We start from the raw sequence: 16934 nt of genomic DNA on the forward strand, positions 1-16934 counted from the left end.
AAGCACAGTAAGTACTACTTTTTTACACATGAAAAAAAACAAATATAAAATAAAAAGATATATATAGAAAAAAAATATATAAAATAAAGTAAATGCAAAATGCAAAACAGGAGTGCAATGAGAATGTGCAATGTGCAGTTTAATGTGTGTTAATGTAACACAGACTTGAGGCGTGGGGGCGGGTTAAGGGTCCAAGTCAGGTGGGGGTCCCGGGCCTTGTTGATAAGACCAACTGCACCCGGGAAGAAGCTGGTCTTGTGGCGTGAGGTTTTGGTCCTGATGGACCGCAGCCTCCTGCCGGAGGGAAGTACCTCAAAGAGTTTGTGACCCGGGTGGGAAGGATCGGCCACAATCTTACCTGCCCGCCTCAGGGTCCGAGAGGCAAACAGGTCCTGTAGAGATGGCAGATTGCAGCCAATCACCTTCTCAGCAGAACGGATGATACGCTGCAGTCTGCCTTTGTCATTGGCAGTGGCAGCAGCGTACCAGATGGTGATGGAGGAGGTGAGGATGGACTCGATGATGCAGGTGTAGAAGTGCACCATCATTGTCTTTGGCAGGTTGAACTTCTTCAGCTGCCGCAGGAAGTACATCCTCTGTTGAGCTCTTTTGGTGAGGGAGCTGATGTTCAGCTCCCACTTGAGGTCCTGGGAGATGATGGTGCCCAGGAAGCGGAAGGACTCCGCAGTGTCGACTGGGGAGTCTCTCAGGGTGATGGGGGTGGGTGGGGCTGGGTTCTTTCTGAAGTCTACAAACATCTCCACTGTTTTCAGAGCATTGAGCTCCAGGTTGTTCTGACCACACCAGGTCACCAGATGGTCAATCTCCCACCTGTAGGCGGACTCGTCCCCAGCAGAGATGAGCCCAATGAGGGATGTCGTCCGCGAACTTAAGGAGTTTGACGGACTGATGACTGGAGGTGCAGCTGTTGGTGTACAGGGAGAAGAGTAGAGGGGAAAGAACACAGCCTTGAGGGGAACCGGTGCTTATGGTCCTGGAATCAGAGACATGCTTCCCCAGCCTCACGTGTTGCCTCCAGTCAGACAGGAAGTCTGTGATCCACCTGCAGGTGGAGTCAGGCACACTCAGCTGGGAGAGCTTGTCCTGTAGCAGAGCCGGAATGATGGTGTTGAAGGCAGAGCTGAAGTCCACAAACAGGATCCTGGCGTAGGTTCCTGAGGAGTCCAGGTGCTGGAGGATGAAGTGAAGGGCCATGTTTACTGCATCGTCTACAGACCTGTTGGCTCTGTAGGCAAACTGCAGGGGGTCCAGGAGAGGGTCAGTGATGGCTTTGAGGTGGAGCAGCACAAGGCGCTCAAATGCCTTCATCACCACAGAGGTCAGGGCGACGGGTCTGTAGTCATTGAGTCCAGTGATCTTAGTTTTTTGGGGACAGGGATGATGGTGGAGGTCTTGAAGCAGGCTGGTACGGACAGAGGCAGAGTCATTGGCTGAGAACTGGTGTTGGAGTTTCTCAGAGTACAGACGTTTAGCTTCTCTCACCTCCTTGCTAAACCTGTATTTTGACTCTATAAACCTAACTCTGTCCCCACTCCAAGTGAAGGCAGAAGAAGAGCATCTTCCCAATTGTTGTAGGGAAAAAGAGGAAATACCTTGGTTGGCTGCAGAAGTAGCAGCTCCTATCCTGAATGAATGAGCTGAACAGAGGCTATAGGTTGATTTTAATTAGACTCGTTTAAGATGGTGATAGAACCATGTTTTGTTTTTTGATAGAGGAAGTTTATGGAATGAGGAATACAGGACAAATGGGCTAGTCTTTTTTGTAGAAGCCAGTTGCAACTTGGGAATGAGGGGGCCAGCGCTTGCGCGCCACTGTCCTTGAAAATCTCCCAAAACCTCACAGATGGAGCGCATTTGTGAATAACTGCAGAGAATCAGAGGGATGCACTAGCTCCCTGTAGAAGATTGTCGTCACTTCAGTGATCATGCAGATGGGACCAGAACGCAGGTCGGATCGGCACCTTCATCAAGCAATATTATATCCAAATTTTTTGCACGAGATGCCGTGTCCCGTAGACGGAAATTAAGGAACGTCATAAGGGATGATGCGCATCACGAAGTGCTGAGGAAGAGAGCAGCTGCTTCTTTGTGACGTTTTAGCTGCAAGGGAGGATTTTTGATTGAAGCATTTAGTTGAAGGGGAACTATCGGGGGGGAATCATCCAGCAGGAACTCTCGGGAACACGCGTCTCCGACAGTTTGAAAAAGAGCCTTTCATCTCGCCACTGGAGAGGAGCAGTGTTTGTATATTAACGGCGTACATTGAACGCGTTCATAGGGTTATTTTATTTTATTTTTTTTATATTTTTGTGTGAAAGATGAATGTAACGAATCAGTTTACATATGATGAATGTGATTTTATTTATTTAGTTTGTTTTTGATTTATTTATTCATTTTATTATTATTATTATTATTATTATTATTATTTATTATTATTAAAAAATATATATTTAATAACATTTTATAAATCGTAGTATCAGACCATCAAGTGGAATACCAGGAGCAACAGAAAATGTGTGTATGCGTGTGTATGGGTTTTCTGGTCACAGCTGCTCGGTAATCAGAGCAGAAGCTGCACTTGGTTTGTACCGAGCTGTTTCTGTGTTCTCCTCCACTCTGCTCTCACTTGAACTAATAAACATGCATCACTATTATCAGGACCTGATCAGTACATGTAGTAACTTAATGTTGTTTGATTCGCTCCAGAGTTTATGAGACTGCATTTAAACATCATGAAAAATGACTCGTAAACATTTTGTGCTCAGTGCAACATGAGACGTGACGTGAACAGTAGGACTCAGTGTTAAAGTGAACAGAGCGACATAGATTCATGTATTTACGCATTAAACAGGTAACCTTAGCCATCATCGCAGAAATTGGATGAGAAATTTGGCAGCTCTTCGGTGCTGTGCACCTGAATAAATAAATTTTGATTCCCACCGGCACCGAAGGATATATTATGAAATTGTCGGTTATGTCTGCTTTAGGAAGCCAAGCTCCTTGACCTGCGAGCTTATTCATTTATTTGCTTTATCGACCGCCTAGGTCTAATTATGCCTCGTAGTTAGAGAGAGAGACTGGTGGAATGAGACTATTGCTACAGAACCGGCAGAGAGGTCGGAAATTCAGCGCTTTTCTCCTGAATATGTAGGATCCGGGATGGGATCGAGCGCCTGGACAGACTGACTGGGATGAGCGTCTTGTGGCTGTTAAGAACTAGCTGTTGGAATGTACGAGCTTTCAAATTCGTTGATTTCAAATTGGAAACTTGTTGAATGATGCACCTGTGGTGCTGTGTCACTAAAGCTGGAGATACACTTGCTGCTTAAACCCGCGTCCGCGTAGACAACTGGCTGCATCATGAACGTAGTTGTTCACATACTTGCCGACGTACTACGCGCGTTACCGGAGGATACCACTGGAGGGCACACCGGAGAAATCAGACCGTGTAGGACTTCTGGAATTGCATGACGTAAACAATAAGCATGTGACGCTCTAGGAGGTTACTGTTTTGTTAATTTTAAGATTACAGCAGAAAAGAGACAGCGGCGCCACGTAGATGGTCTGTAAGGCCCATCAATCAAGTATGGCGGATTGGCCCACTGATTTTACACCACAAGACACAAAGTGAGCTTCCCCACCTTCTGCTACACTACCCCTGCCGTTCAAGTGCATATTGCATCTGGTGTTCGCGTAGCGTTAATTTCTGAGGACATGCACAACTGACGCTCCAAATGGACTCAGGATATGCGAGACAGCCATCAAGTGCACGCGTACGCGCACTCAATTAGAGGAGATGTAATTCGGGCCAATTCAGGTGTGTATTGCATGCTTTATACACGGCGCGGTTTTGTGATTCTGAAGGAATATGTTGCTTCCGTGTCTCAGATTAGATCGCTGAATACGACAGATAGCGTCGAGTTGTTGACTCTCCCGTGGTAGACGAAGCAAATTGTGTTGTGGTTACACTTGCTGCTTAAACCCGCGTCCGCGTAGACAACTGGCTGCATCACGAACGTAGTTGTTCACATACTTGCCGACGTTCTACGCGCGTTACCGGAGAATACCACTGGAGGGCACACCGGAGAAATCAGACCGTGTAGGACTTCTGGAATTGCATGACGTTTACAAAAAACATGCGACACTCGAGGAGCTTACTATTTTGTTAATTCTAAGATCACAGCAGAAAAAGAGACAGCGGCGCCATCATAGATGGTCTGTAAGGCCCTTAAATCAAGTACGGCGTGACAATACGAGTATGTCTCTCTCGTTCTGCCAATGCGAGAAATTGATGAAGAAACACACCCAGTATTTTCGAATGTCCGCCAAGACGTTTGATTATTTGCTCCACCGGATTGGCCCACTGATCATACACTACAACACACACAGTGAGCTTCCCCACCTTCCGCTACACTGCCCCTACCGGTCAAGTGCATATTGCATCTGGCTTAGCGTAGCGTTAATTTCTGTGGACGTGCACAACTGACTCCAAATGGACTCAGGATACGCGAGGCAGCCATCATGCACACGTACGTGTAGTCAACAGCAAGTACAAGTACAAAGATGTGATGATCTGCTGCAGGAATTAGAGGAGATGTAATTCGGGCCAATTCAGGTGTGTATTGCATTGCCCTATATACGGCGCGGCTTTGTGATTCTGATAGAATACGTTGCTTCCGTGTCTCAGATTAGATCGCTGATTACGCCATATAGCGTCGAGTTCTTGTCTCTTCCGGGGTAGACAAAGCAAATTGTGTTGTGGTTAATGCTGAAGCACGAGGAACTGCCGCTCTTCGGTCTCTGTTTGGACAAGGAACGCAGATTTTTTGAGTGCGGCAGTGCTGAATGATTGGCTGAAAGAGACCGTGGCAGATCTGATTGGCCATTTAGGACTGAACTTACGCTAAGCTTCATATATCCTCTCGACGGCGTTGTCCTTTCTTTCAGTAAAACTGTCAGGAATTTGTTTCCCCGATTTGTCCTTTGATTATTATTTGAAACAAATTTTAAGGACTGCATTCCTTCACTTGCGTAACATTTCAAAAATGAGGCTCGTCCTGTCTCAAAAGGATGCAAAGGATGCAAAGGATCCGTATTATCAGGCTCTACCAGTAAGTCTTTAATGCAGCTTGTCCAAAATGCGGCAGCATGTGTCCTGACAAGATCCAGGAAAAGAGATCACATTTCTCCTGTATCAGCTTCACTACACTGGCTTCTTGTTAAATTTAGAATAGAATTCAACATTAACCTCCTCACCTACAAGGCCCTTAATAATATGGGACCATCATACCTTAAAGAGGTCATAGTACTATATCACCCTACTAGAGCACTGTGCTCACAGAATTCAGGCTTACTTGTTGTCCCTAAACTCTAAAAGTAGAGTAGGAGCCAGAGCTTTTAGCTATCAAGCTCCTCTCCTGTGGAATCATATCCCAGTTTCTCTGTACGTTTAAGAATAGTCGTAAAACCTTCCTTTTTGATAAAGCTTATAGTTAGTCTTAGTTATGCTGCTGTAGATCTAAAATGTCGGGGGAAACATGACACATGGAGCTTCTCTTTCTTCGTCTCCTTCTTTATCACATTAATCTCTCATCAATACATGTTACTGACTTGACTACTTCCCCCCCCACCCAGAGTCCTTGTGCATTATCGTTTGCAGACCCAGGATCGCTGCTGCGGCCACATCGTGGATCATGATGAAGGATCATAGATTGTGATCATGGACCATAGACCAAGACAGTGGATGGCGAATCAAAGATTGTGATGTTGGATCGTGATCGTGGTGGCAGCTGATCATGGATAGTGGTGGTCGATCGTGATTATTGTGGCAGCTGATTGTGGACCCTAATGGTGGATTGTGTATCATGGACTATGATTATAACAAGACTGCTTGATTTACAAAATGCCTAAACTCACATATTCTACCATTACTGACAATAACTCCTCAATTTCAATTGTCATTATTGCTCCCTTCATTTCTATAAGACAATTTCTTATGTATACATAGTAAATACCTATAGAACATTGACATACCTTTCCATTATGCTAAAACATTTTTATTCTGTTCAATGTTGTTATATAATTTGTTGATGTGTTCAGCTACAGGCGGCATCTATTGCCTATTGTCCTGGGAGAACGATCCCTCACATGTGGCTCTCTCTGAGGTTTCTAAGTTTTTTCCCCCTGTTAATAGGGTTTTCTTTTTGGTAGTTTTTTCCTTACCCTTTTGAGGGTTAAGGGCAGAGGATGTCACACCTTGTTAAAGCCCTATGAGACAAATTGTGATTTGGGAATATGGGCTTTACAAATAAAATTGGATTGACTGATTGATTGGTTGATTGAATGTCCAGACCAGATGATGAATTTGTCATATTTGTCCATTAACTTAATTTACTCTAAATAAAAAGTAATCTCATACTTAAAAAGTTAGACTAGACTGCTGGTCACAAGATACGTTTTTAATGAACAGAAGAATTAAAATGTTCCAGTTTAAATGTATGTGCCTATACCTTGGTGTCTATAACTTTAATTTGAGGTGCTTTCATAATAGGGTTTGTTTCAAATACACATAACGTTTCTTTTCACCCTTTGTCTGAAACACTGTTTTAGCTCTTTGCCCGCCTCCCTGAAAGTCCAGTCTGCTCTGATTGGTCAGCTGGCACACTCTTTTGTGACTGGCCAACTGTTTCAAGCACGTCAGAAATGTTATACCACCTACCAAGAGGCTTCCTGATCAGCTGTTAATACCGCTGAACCCACAGTAACAATAGCATCATGTCCTAGTAATTTATGTTGTAAGACCTACTATACCTGAAAATAACACGGGCGAGTTAAGTCTTGCATTTAGCATTTAGCTTTGTTACTCTTTGACTAATAAGTGCCTGGCACCAGTGATGCTGCTAAATAATGTGGGTTGTCATATGCTGCTCTGTTGCTGTTTGACTGCACAATGTCATGAACTGTCTATTAATAATAGCTTGCACAGTTTGTGTCTCTTAATACAAGCTACCACTATAAGCTCACACACACACACAGGTTCACTTTGTCGTGGTTTGTCTCATTAAATATTGCAGCCTGGATCTCTGCACCAAGTCGTATATAGGAGCTAAATTATCTTAAAATGGAGCTCCTCCTTACAGACAGAATATTTTTAAAGTGGAAAAGCCTCTGTGCTTCCGGCTGCTGCTTCTTTTAACCCGTTGAGCGAGGTGCCAATAGCTGCATGTCGTGTCCATACTGTCAGATCTGAAGAAGGGAGTGGGAGGGAGTTAACCCTTCCTCCTTTTCTCTCTCTCTCTCTCTCTCTCTCTCTCTCTCTCTCTCTCCCCTCCCTTTTACAGCTCAGCATCACGATGCGTAAATCCACAGGTCTGGTGTTCCACAGAAGCATTATCCTGTCCATCTGAGCCACTTGTGGAAACGATTTGAGTCACAGCTCCACTGAAAGGTGAGTAATTTTTTTAATGGTAGCATCGATGGTTAGACACAGTATTTTATTATGTTTTTTCAAAAAGAAAACCTGCCTGTAATTTGATGTCAGTACCTCATTCTACAGATCCCAACAGTGTCCATTGAGAAAGGGGGCCAATGGTTATATGCTTTCATTCTCTTTGCTTTGGCTATGATTTGTCTTGAAATGTGCAGGACTGACTTCCCACCCTTGATCAGATAAAACCTCCCTTTGACATGCTCTGCTATTTCCTATGGAAGCACAAACAAAGCGAGGTTCAGATGCTGTTCAGTCTCATGACATCTTGCCAAGTAAAACTGTGCATTAGCAGTATTTTGGCACAGAACTGAGGGGAGGGATGTTACATGTCAGCTCAATGTGTCACAAAAGCCGAGAAAATGAATCCTGATTGATTAGCAATGAGAAGACTTAACAGATGCCACCGTCATTAACAGGAAATGCTCTCTTTTTTGTCAGTTATAAAAGCTGTAATAATGGTCTGGAGAAAATAAATGTTTCCTACAAAGATTCGCCTCTGTAGTGCAGCAGCAGTGGGCACTACTCACTTTGAGAGGAAATGTCTTTTCACTGACTGACTCAATAGTCTGGGCTTCTGGGAAACATATCTTGCATTCATATTGTGTTTGTGTTATGACAAGTTCTGCACGTCTCTCATCAATATTAAGCTGTGTATTTTTGATGTTATTGATGTTGTTTTATATCAGAAACTTGATTGCCCCAGAATATAAATCAAACAAGTAACTTGAAATTAAATTTCGTAATTAATTTCCTATAAGGGTGACTTTGGCTCAGTAAGGAAGGTGCAAAAGTAAAAAAGAACCCTTTTGAACCATGTCCCTAGCATTAAACTAGAAAAAGTGCATCTGGAAATGCCCGAAATGCACTTGTACCAATGCGATTAAGACCGTGCACTCAATCAATAGAATCCAATGTCTTTGATAGATTACCAATGGCAAGCTTTGAAAAATTGCTCATGACCATCGCTTTTTGTTATCATCCATGTCATTCTCATTGGAGTCAGTCACATCATGGGATCAACTGCAAACTGAGGTCTCAGTGTTGTTCACAGTTCATGCAGTCCATGCAGATCAGAGCAAGAGGATGCTCAGCAGGAGCTGATGACAGGCATTCAGCATGATTTGCATATTGGAGAATAAAATGTCACAATTAATAGAATGCAAAATCAGACAGGTTTATGGCAATGTAATATATGAAGCAATAAAAGGCAAAAAAATACATCAATAGATTTTACTTTCAAATTCTACTGTTCGGAAAAAGGTGTTTTTTTAAAGGTGTTAAAATAAAAATAAAGCTTTATAATTTTAATTTAACCTCCAATTATACACTAAGAGAATAACATTCATAATAATCTTTTATTTATCTTCCACTAGCTCAAATTCAAACCATCTAGATTTTTAATTTTGGTGCATTTAATCATTTAGATATTTCCTATTTTCCTCAGGTAACATTTCCATTTCCTGTGACCACTGTTTCAGTGTGTCTAATGCAGCGGAATAATAATAGTTCATGTTTTTGAATAGTGGAGTCAGAGTTACCTGTAGAATTTGAGAATGGATGCATAAAACCATACTGTAAAACTATAAAAAACAAGATTGAGACCTCAGTCTAACTGATCGGTTGAGCGATGCCGCAATACCTCGCCTTACATGACCATCATTACTGCCCAGACTGGCTCCAAAGATGTCAAAAGCACAAGTTGGCAATGCCCATACCCAGGATATTTATATTATAAATTACCTACTCTCTTTTATGTAGTTTTATCCCAAAGGTTTGTTTCATTGTACTGTCAATAATGGTAGAATATGTGAGGAGGTTATATTGTATATCTTAGCAATCTTAGCAATAGTTAAGGGGTGTGGCTGAGGGGGTAGAGTGGTTGTTCTCCGACCAGAAGGTTGTTGGTTCCTGTCTTCACCCAGGTTACCTTCGGCAAGATACCGGACCCTAATGTGTGAATGGGTGAATGACAATAACCTGTACTGTAAAGTGCTTTGAGTAGTCATAAAGACTAGAAAAGATAGATATATAGATAGATAGATAGATAGATAGATAAATACAGATAATTTAACCATAATTCAGCTGCCACCATGATCACCTAACCCACTACGACCACAATCAACAGTCACGATCCATTGAAGGCTCTGTCTCCTCTACTATACCTTTAGAGACTTTCCGGCTTAAACCGTGTCCACATGTTCCTTGCAGAAACACAGTGGGTTTTTTTCTACTGGTGCACTAGGCCCCAGTCAATAACAGACCCCCCTGAGACGGTCACTACAAAGGAAAGTGTGTGTGGGCCTGTTTTTTCTTTTTTTCTCTAATGGTCCATGAGTCAGACTCAAAGTGAGTTTTGTTAGATTGTGAGGTAGGTTGAGGTTTCCATTGAAACCAAGAGCCCTCTTTTATGCAGCGTGATGAAACACTTACGACAAAACATTCAAAATAAATAATGTTGCCTTTTTCAAGGACATTTTCTTTCAGAAGCTAGATTTTTTTATTAATAGATGTTGAATACTGAAAGAAATATGCTCTGACAACTGACAACCCAGCCCTTAAGGAGTCATATAAAAGAGTAGAATTGACAAGCATCAAAACATCTAAATTCACTCAACACAACAACACCTGCGAGTAAGATTACAGAAAAGGAGGGATGACACTTCTCCTCAGTGATCGGACAGAATTTTAAACAACACTTTGTTTGATGTCACATCACTGTGGAGTGAACTGCAGATGGAGGCAGGGATGGCTGGTGTTTGTGTTGTTTACCAAGAAACCACAAGGAGTTTTTAATCAATAATCAAGAGTATTTGTTCTTAAAGAGGATAAAATGGACCAAAAATGTTACCAGGGAACCTTCACCTGAGGTTGAGAGGAGATTCAGATCAGGCTAATGTGTGCAGTGACCTCTTCATCAAAGGTTAGGAATACTTGTGTGGCATGTAACGTACCTGTTTCAGTACTAATCCTATTCTTTGTAACATTAAAATTATTCAGTTTATTTTCTTTGCTGGAGTTAGTTCATCTGCAGCTAAACAACAATACATAGAAATTATAACTAGGAATTGTTAAGTACAAAGTGTTTTTCAGGGTATAACTTTATTGCTAATTTTGCAAAGCATTCAGCCTCCAGTGTGATCAGTTACCAGGCCTGCTGCCGCACCACTGGCCTGTGGTTCAGCTCTCCATTTTTGCCCGCGGCCTCCTGCTTGGCCTCCAGAGACGTTCTGTCCTCGCCAGCACTCTCCTGCTCGGGCCGTCCTCCTGAGCCCCTGCGGTCTGTCCCTGAATTTGTTATTTTACTGCATCTGCCTTTGGGTCCACCTGCACACAACAGGTTCCTGCTGCTCTTTCTTTTTTCTCGTCTTCTTAAGGAAGTCTTTGACACTGTTGGACCATGTATTCTGTCATTGATAAATACCTGTCTTCTCTCTGGTTGTGTACCCTGCTGCCTTTAAACATGCTGTTGTGCAGCCCTTGTTACAAAAGGAAAATCACAACCCCTCTGTTCTTTTCTAACTTAAGGCCCCTGGTGCTCTTAGACCTGATGGCTGCTTTCGACACTGTCGGTCACTCAATCCTGTTGTCACATTTTGGTAATTGTGTAGGAGTTAAAGGTGCTGCACTCATGTGGTTTCAGTCCTACCTAACAGATAGGAGTTTCAACCCCTTTATAAGTTTCCCACCATCTGATTGTTCGTGCTCGTTTCATTTCTTGGTGTCATTTAGATCTTGTTAGCCTCTCTCTCTCTCTCTCTCTCTCTCTCTCTCTCTCTCTCTCTCTCTCTCTCTCTACCAAGAGAGGAGGCTTACACAAGGTTACAAAGTGCTTCACAAAATACATGGCAATAAAAAAAATTAAAGAAAGGTAAGCAGATATAAGGGACATATTAAATTCTATTCCATTTAGGCGCGAAATCATAACATATTAAGGTCGAGACCTTAAATATTATAGAGAAATCTTAATCTTGAAAGTAAGGAGTAACTAAAACTGTCAAAGAATTTAGTGGGATGGAAATAAATGATCCGGTCTCAGAACTGTATACAAGCATTGTACTTAAGTAAATGTATTTCATACCACTGGTTCTCAGTGAACTCATATGACTAATAACTAATACAGTTTTAATCTTGATCTTTTAGAAATATTAAATTGCTCACTAGAAACAGGCATCTTTCCAGATGCACAAAAAATTATGATACTCAGTTATATCTATCCGTAGCGCCAGATCACTCTGATGCTCCAAACCAAGTTAAAAATTGCCTCTCCAGCCTGGAACAATGGATGAGCAACAAATTTCTCATATTAAATGAAGATACAACAGAAATTCTTGTAATTGGTACTGATGATCGGAGATTATTAGCAAACTTGGAAGTCTTACGCATCAAAGCAAATCAGAAGTGAAGGATCTGGGTGTTACACTTGACTCAAAACTAGATTTTAATCCACACATAAACAATGTCAAAAGGATTGCCTTTCATCATTTAAGAAATATTGCAAGAGTAAGACCATACCTCAATCTGGAACATGCCAAAAGGTTATCCTCGTTGGGGTCCTCTAAGTCAAGGTGTGAATGGCTGTTGATACCTGTAAGTTGTACACCCACCCTGCTATTGTGTGTCATTAGGGTCACTGGAGTTGGGGTATGGTTGGATGTTGAGCTGTCTAGGGAGAGAAATTAGGACCACATTGTAGGTGTCTTATATTTAGTGGTGAAAAAATTCAAAAGTATCTTTCACTCCTCTTTCAAGCCATCTGTCCTCTTTGGCCAAATTCTCCACATTAACATCCTCAAAAGAGTGTACCTTGTCTTTGAGGTGTAAGTGAACTGCTGAGTTCTGGCCTGAAGAACTGGCTCTCCCGTGTTGTCCCATCTGCATATGTAGTGGTTGTTTTGTTTCCCCAATGTACAGGTATAGGTACTGTATATGTTTTATGCAGATACAGTGTGCAAGACAGACCCTTACTATGGACACTGAAAGAATGCAGGATGTTTTGAAGTAAACCACAGCAGAGCTTTGGGGTCTTCAAGCTGAAGCACTGGAGTCTTTTCAGGGGACAGCTTCTTTGTTTTATTTATGTAGTTTGAGCCTTATATAAGCTGTGGCCATCTAGAGTTTTTAAATCTGGAGAAGCAATTTTAGTTAAGCCAAGATTGAGACAAAAAGCCTCCTCTGAACTATTTTCTTTCAGGTTGAACTACTCTTTCTTCCTTACTCAACTGTTTCTAGAGTTTGGCACAAGTAAATAGTTTATAGGAGTTTTTAAGTGGATAGCTATGTAGAGTGATATGCTTGTTACTTCAAACTGCAAAGCCAATGGCATTCCGGCAAGTATTTGGATGTAGTTCTGCTGTTATCAGACTGTTTAGAATTATTTATTGAAAGAAAATTCTTTATCGAAAGAAACTCATAATAACAGAGTGACCTCTTGTTTTAACAGTCACAAATAATTAAATCAAAAATATATACTTCTGATCATTAGCAATGATCATGTCCATTCACTTTTGATCATTAGCTGCTTTCAGTAGGACAAACACTACATTATTTATTAGTGAATTTAATATTTAACCAAAGGGCTTGATCTGTAGCCTTTCACAAATCCAAATTATCGTGAAGACAGGAAGATTTGAGAATCCCAAATTCTGCTTTACTCCACAGTGGCTTTAATGAATTTAGCTCTAGGTCCAAACATTTGCTTTTAATCTTCTCAATAAACATCTGATTGCCAAAACAGAAAATACATTCTATACATTCATGTTAATTGTGTTTTTTTCTTGCATTGTATGATTTTATCAAGTGCCTGAGCTGGTGTGAACTAAAGTCCTTTAACTAACGTGACTTTTTAATTTGCTGTCCCAACACATGGGAATATAATGTTTCTGGGACAAATCTAAACTTTGGGAATCACTTTGTCACTTTCTGACAAGGCATGTTAGTTATAGCGATTAGTGATATTTCTGTTCTTTACTGCTTGAAATGTAAGAATTAAAAAATATATAAATCTGTGGCTCAGGAGACAGAGCTTTAGTGCTTTATTGTCTTTACTGTTTTTGAACAGTTTAAGATTATCCCTGTCTACTTAAACTTAATCAGCATTTTCATTTAGGCTGGTGGGTATAATGATTTCACTTTGATTGAATGGTTTCATTTTGTTGTCAGTGGTTTTTTTCTACTTACTTTTCCAATTCCATCCAATAGACACTTTTTATCCACCTCATCCTTGAAATGTCTCATGTACCATATGGCTTCTGGGAATTTTGTAAAATTATATGCAATTACATAGGCAACTAGAATATAGTCATTTGAGATCACTGGAGTGTGTGTTCATTAGTCTGATCATGAGTTTAGTTTGGTAGGGGTGGGTTTGATGGCAGCATTTGCCTGCAGGGGAGAGTTAACACTCATCTTTCAGATTTGATCTTATCAAATCTTATCAGCTGTTGGTCCTAAACACTGAGGCTTTTTTGTGTCCCTCTCACTTCCCATAGCGGTGTCAGGGCCTTTTTAACCCTTTTCTTTCATAACCATATCGGAATGGTCAAAACAAACTTTGATGTCATCATGTTTGATCAGCTGAGACTGAATTCTTCTCACTGCTGTTCCGTTTAGAACAATCTTGTTAAGGCTATTAATGCCCTACAGCCACCCAAAATAAATCACGATAAGGCAGTGTCACTTGATTATTACACTTAAATATTAGGAGCCATTTATATAACTTGGACTTTGTTCACATAAGAATGTTCCGTGACTTTTTTGCTTTGCATATCACTTTGCAGAGACTCAGATATGGAAATAACTCACTGTATGATTATGCACTGACAGTAAAACAAAATAGAGTATTGATCCATGTGAAATAATCCCTACACACTTGCTCCTGCTGTCATGCTAAAACAGGTTTTGAATATGTTGTTCCGAGCATTTGCCCGGGAGGGATTTCTAGTTCTACATGACTGAAGAAGAGCAGTCAGTTTGAATCAACCTAGATAGATCTCATAATAACAAACAATCCGTTAGTTCCCAACATGTGCAGTTTTTGTTTTGTTAATGAATTACAACACTCTGACCTTTAAAAAATGTAAAACATGTCTTATCTAAGCACACTTAATAAATATGCTCCCTAAAAATATTTAGGATAAGGCATTGCTTTAATCCTTGGTTCTCTGCAAACATTTCCAAAGCTCTAACTTTTTGAGATGCAGCTTGCAGCCTAACTGAGCATTTGGCAGCTAAAAGACAGATATTTTCTGTAGGAATCAATAAAGATCAAACACATTGCTACAAGAGAATACAAGAGAATACTAGACTTCATCAGTAATGACAATTTTGTGTTCTAATCTTTAGGATGTGTAAATAGGCAACTGTTTGTCAACAAGTTGAAAAGGTAAGGACCAAGTATGCAGGATGAAGGCAGGCAGGTGCAGAGAAGAATATTGAATTAATGTGAATCAATCAATTTGCTGGTGCTCACATAGGCAGGCACAACATCCAAAGAGAAATATTATATGAAACATCAATCAATCAAATTCAATCAAATTCTCATACGGCTTTAACAAGGTGTGACATCTTCTGCCCTTAACCCTCAATAAGAGTAAGGGGAAAAAAAAAAGACGATTTGACAAAGAAGAGTGGGAGCACAGAAGCTGTGTCCCAAATCAGGGGCTGCATCGTCCCAAGACTTCATTTGAAGACTGATTGTGTCTCAGTGGTGTAATGAGGCTTTCACAAATCAAAGGCTCCGAAAAACACAGCCAACAAATGAGTCCTTCCGTTCCAGAGCAACCAAGATCCAACAGGTGGATCCCTCTCAGGCAAACCTATCACATGATTCATTGTGTGGTGGTGAAAAAGCTATATATTTCATATATTCTATATATTTGCGTTGCAGTAAATGTAGCCGCTCCAAGTAAGGCCTACTTCATTAATGATGAAATGATAATGGGGGACAAGCTGGTGACCCAAAAAGGAGATTGTCCATAGACTGTTTTGTTCAACCTTCGTGGTTGGAGTAGAACATGTCCTCTGCCCCCTGACTTGGGATACAGACGAGACTAAATACACATCCCCCTTGTGTATTTTGCAGGGATAAAAACACAGGTGAAACACATCAAGGTGGGGCAGACAATCACAAAAGAAAGGAAACAAGACTAAGATAGCAAGCAAAAGAACCAAGAGGTCCTAAAGTAAGTGATATCAAAATAAAACAGGAAATAATAAGAATCAAAAAAGTCCAAAGAGTCACTTTATGTGACCATAGAGGGGCACAAGACACAAGTTCACCATGTCAACTTAGATGTAGTTTTGTAAGTAATTAGTGAGTGAAGCTTTTATGTTGTATTGAACTTGGTTGACAACTGAACTGGGGAGGGACAAAAACATAATATCTGAGCTTTGGAGTCAAAACTCAGATCACACATTCCACATGAAAACCATTATTTGAACTATGATGCCACTAACTTTGACGTTTGTTTCTCTTTGCAGCCTGCTTGAAAAATGCCTTTCAAAATAGAGCAGCAGTGAACTGGACCAGAGCCACAGTAAAGATGAATGAGTCTCATGAGCTTTTCTATCAGGAGGAGGTGGTGATGGGTAACTCCACATGGGCATACACTTACTATCACCAAAACTACACCCTGCCTCCTCCACTGCTACCAGACAAGAGGAGCACCTCTAAACCTGCAGCATGCGAGCAGGTCCACATTGCTGTAGAGGTGTGTATTTTAGTTTGGTACAGAATGTTTTTTGTACTTTAATTTTAAGAATTATACTTTAAAATAATCTGTGCTCTACAGCACTCCATTATATTATATGCTTCAGTCAATTAAAGGTTCAGTGTGTAGCATTTAGTGACATGTAACTTCATCTAGTGGTGAAGTTGCATGTTGCAGCAGAGCAACATGCAAGGGCCAATTCTAGGGTAAAGGAGACAACAATTCATACACTTTAGATGATTACAGACTAGTGAAAACATAACTGGGATGATTTTATATTCAATTTCTGCAAATAGATCCCTTTCACCAAAATCTTACACACTGGCCATTTAACTGTTACTATTACTTGCTTTTCTGCTGCAGCTATTACTTTAATACTCTCATCAGCTGTTTTTTTTTGTTTTTGACTTGTAACCCATTATAGCCAAGCAAATCTTGCTTGTGATCCCACCTTGCATGTTCAATGTGTCTATTAGCTGGAAGCAGTGTAACAAAAGAGCAACATTTCCCTTCTCAGATTGATTTGAATAATTTAAATTAGTTCAGGTATAAGGTAAAACACTCCAGTACATCTCAGGAAGAATTCAAAAATAATACTCTCCATAGTAGTATGTTTTTATTCTTTTTCTCCCCTACATTTTTAATTTTCTTTTCTTTTCTTGTGACCCTGATGGGGACCCCAGCTCTCAGGTTGAAAACCACTACTGCTACACTTC

The 16934-nt window shown here is 40.8% G+C and overlaps 1 protein-coding gene across 1 annotated transcript in view; it reads left to right on the plus strand.

Moving 5' to 3' along the window:
- Positions 1–7377: 7377 nt before the first annotated feature.
- Positions 7378–16934, plus strand: part of mc5ra (melanocortin 5a receptor) — a 30114-nt gene continuing 20557 nt past the window's right edge. Inside the window, exons 1-2 of the mRNA XM_034611234.1 lie at positions 7378–7468; positions 15989–16218. Coding sequence (XP_034467125.1) covers positions 16051–16218 — 168 coding nt within the window. The 5' untranslated portion in view covers positions 7378–7468; positions 15989–16050. The remainder of the gene's footprint in view (positions 7469–15988; positions 16219–16934) is intronic.

The sequence above is a fragment of the Hippoglossus hippoglossus genome, chromosome 16, assembly GCF_009819705.1.
Source record: "Hippoglossus hippoglossus isolate fHipHip1 chromosome 16, fHipHip1.pri, whole genome shotgun sequence".
NCBI lineage: Eukaryota > Metazoa > Chordata > Actinopteri > Pleuronectiformes > Pleuronectidae > Hippoglossus > Hippoglossus hippoglossus.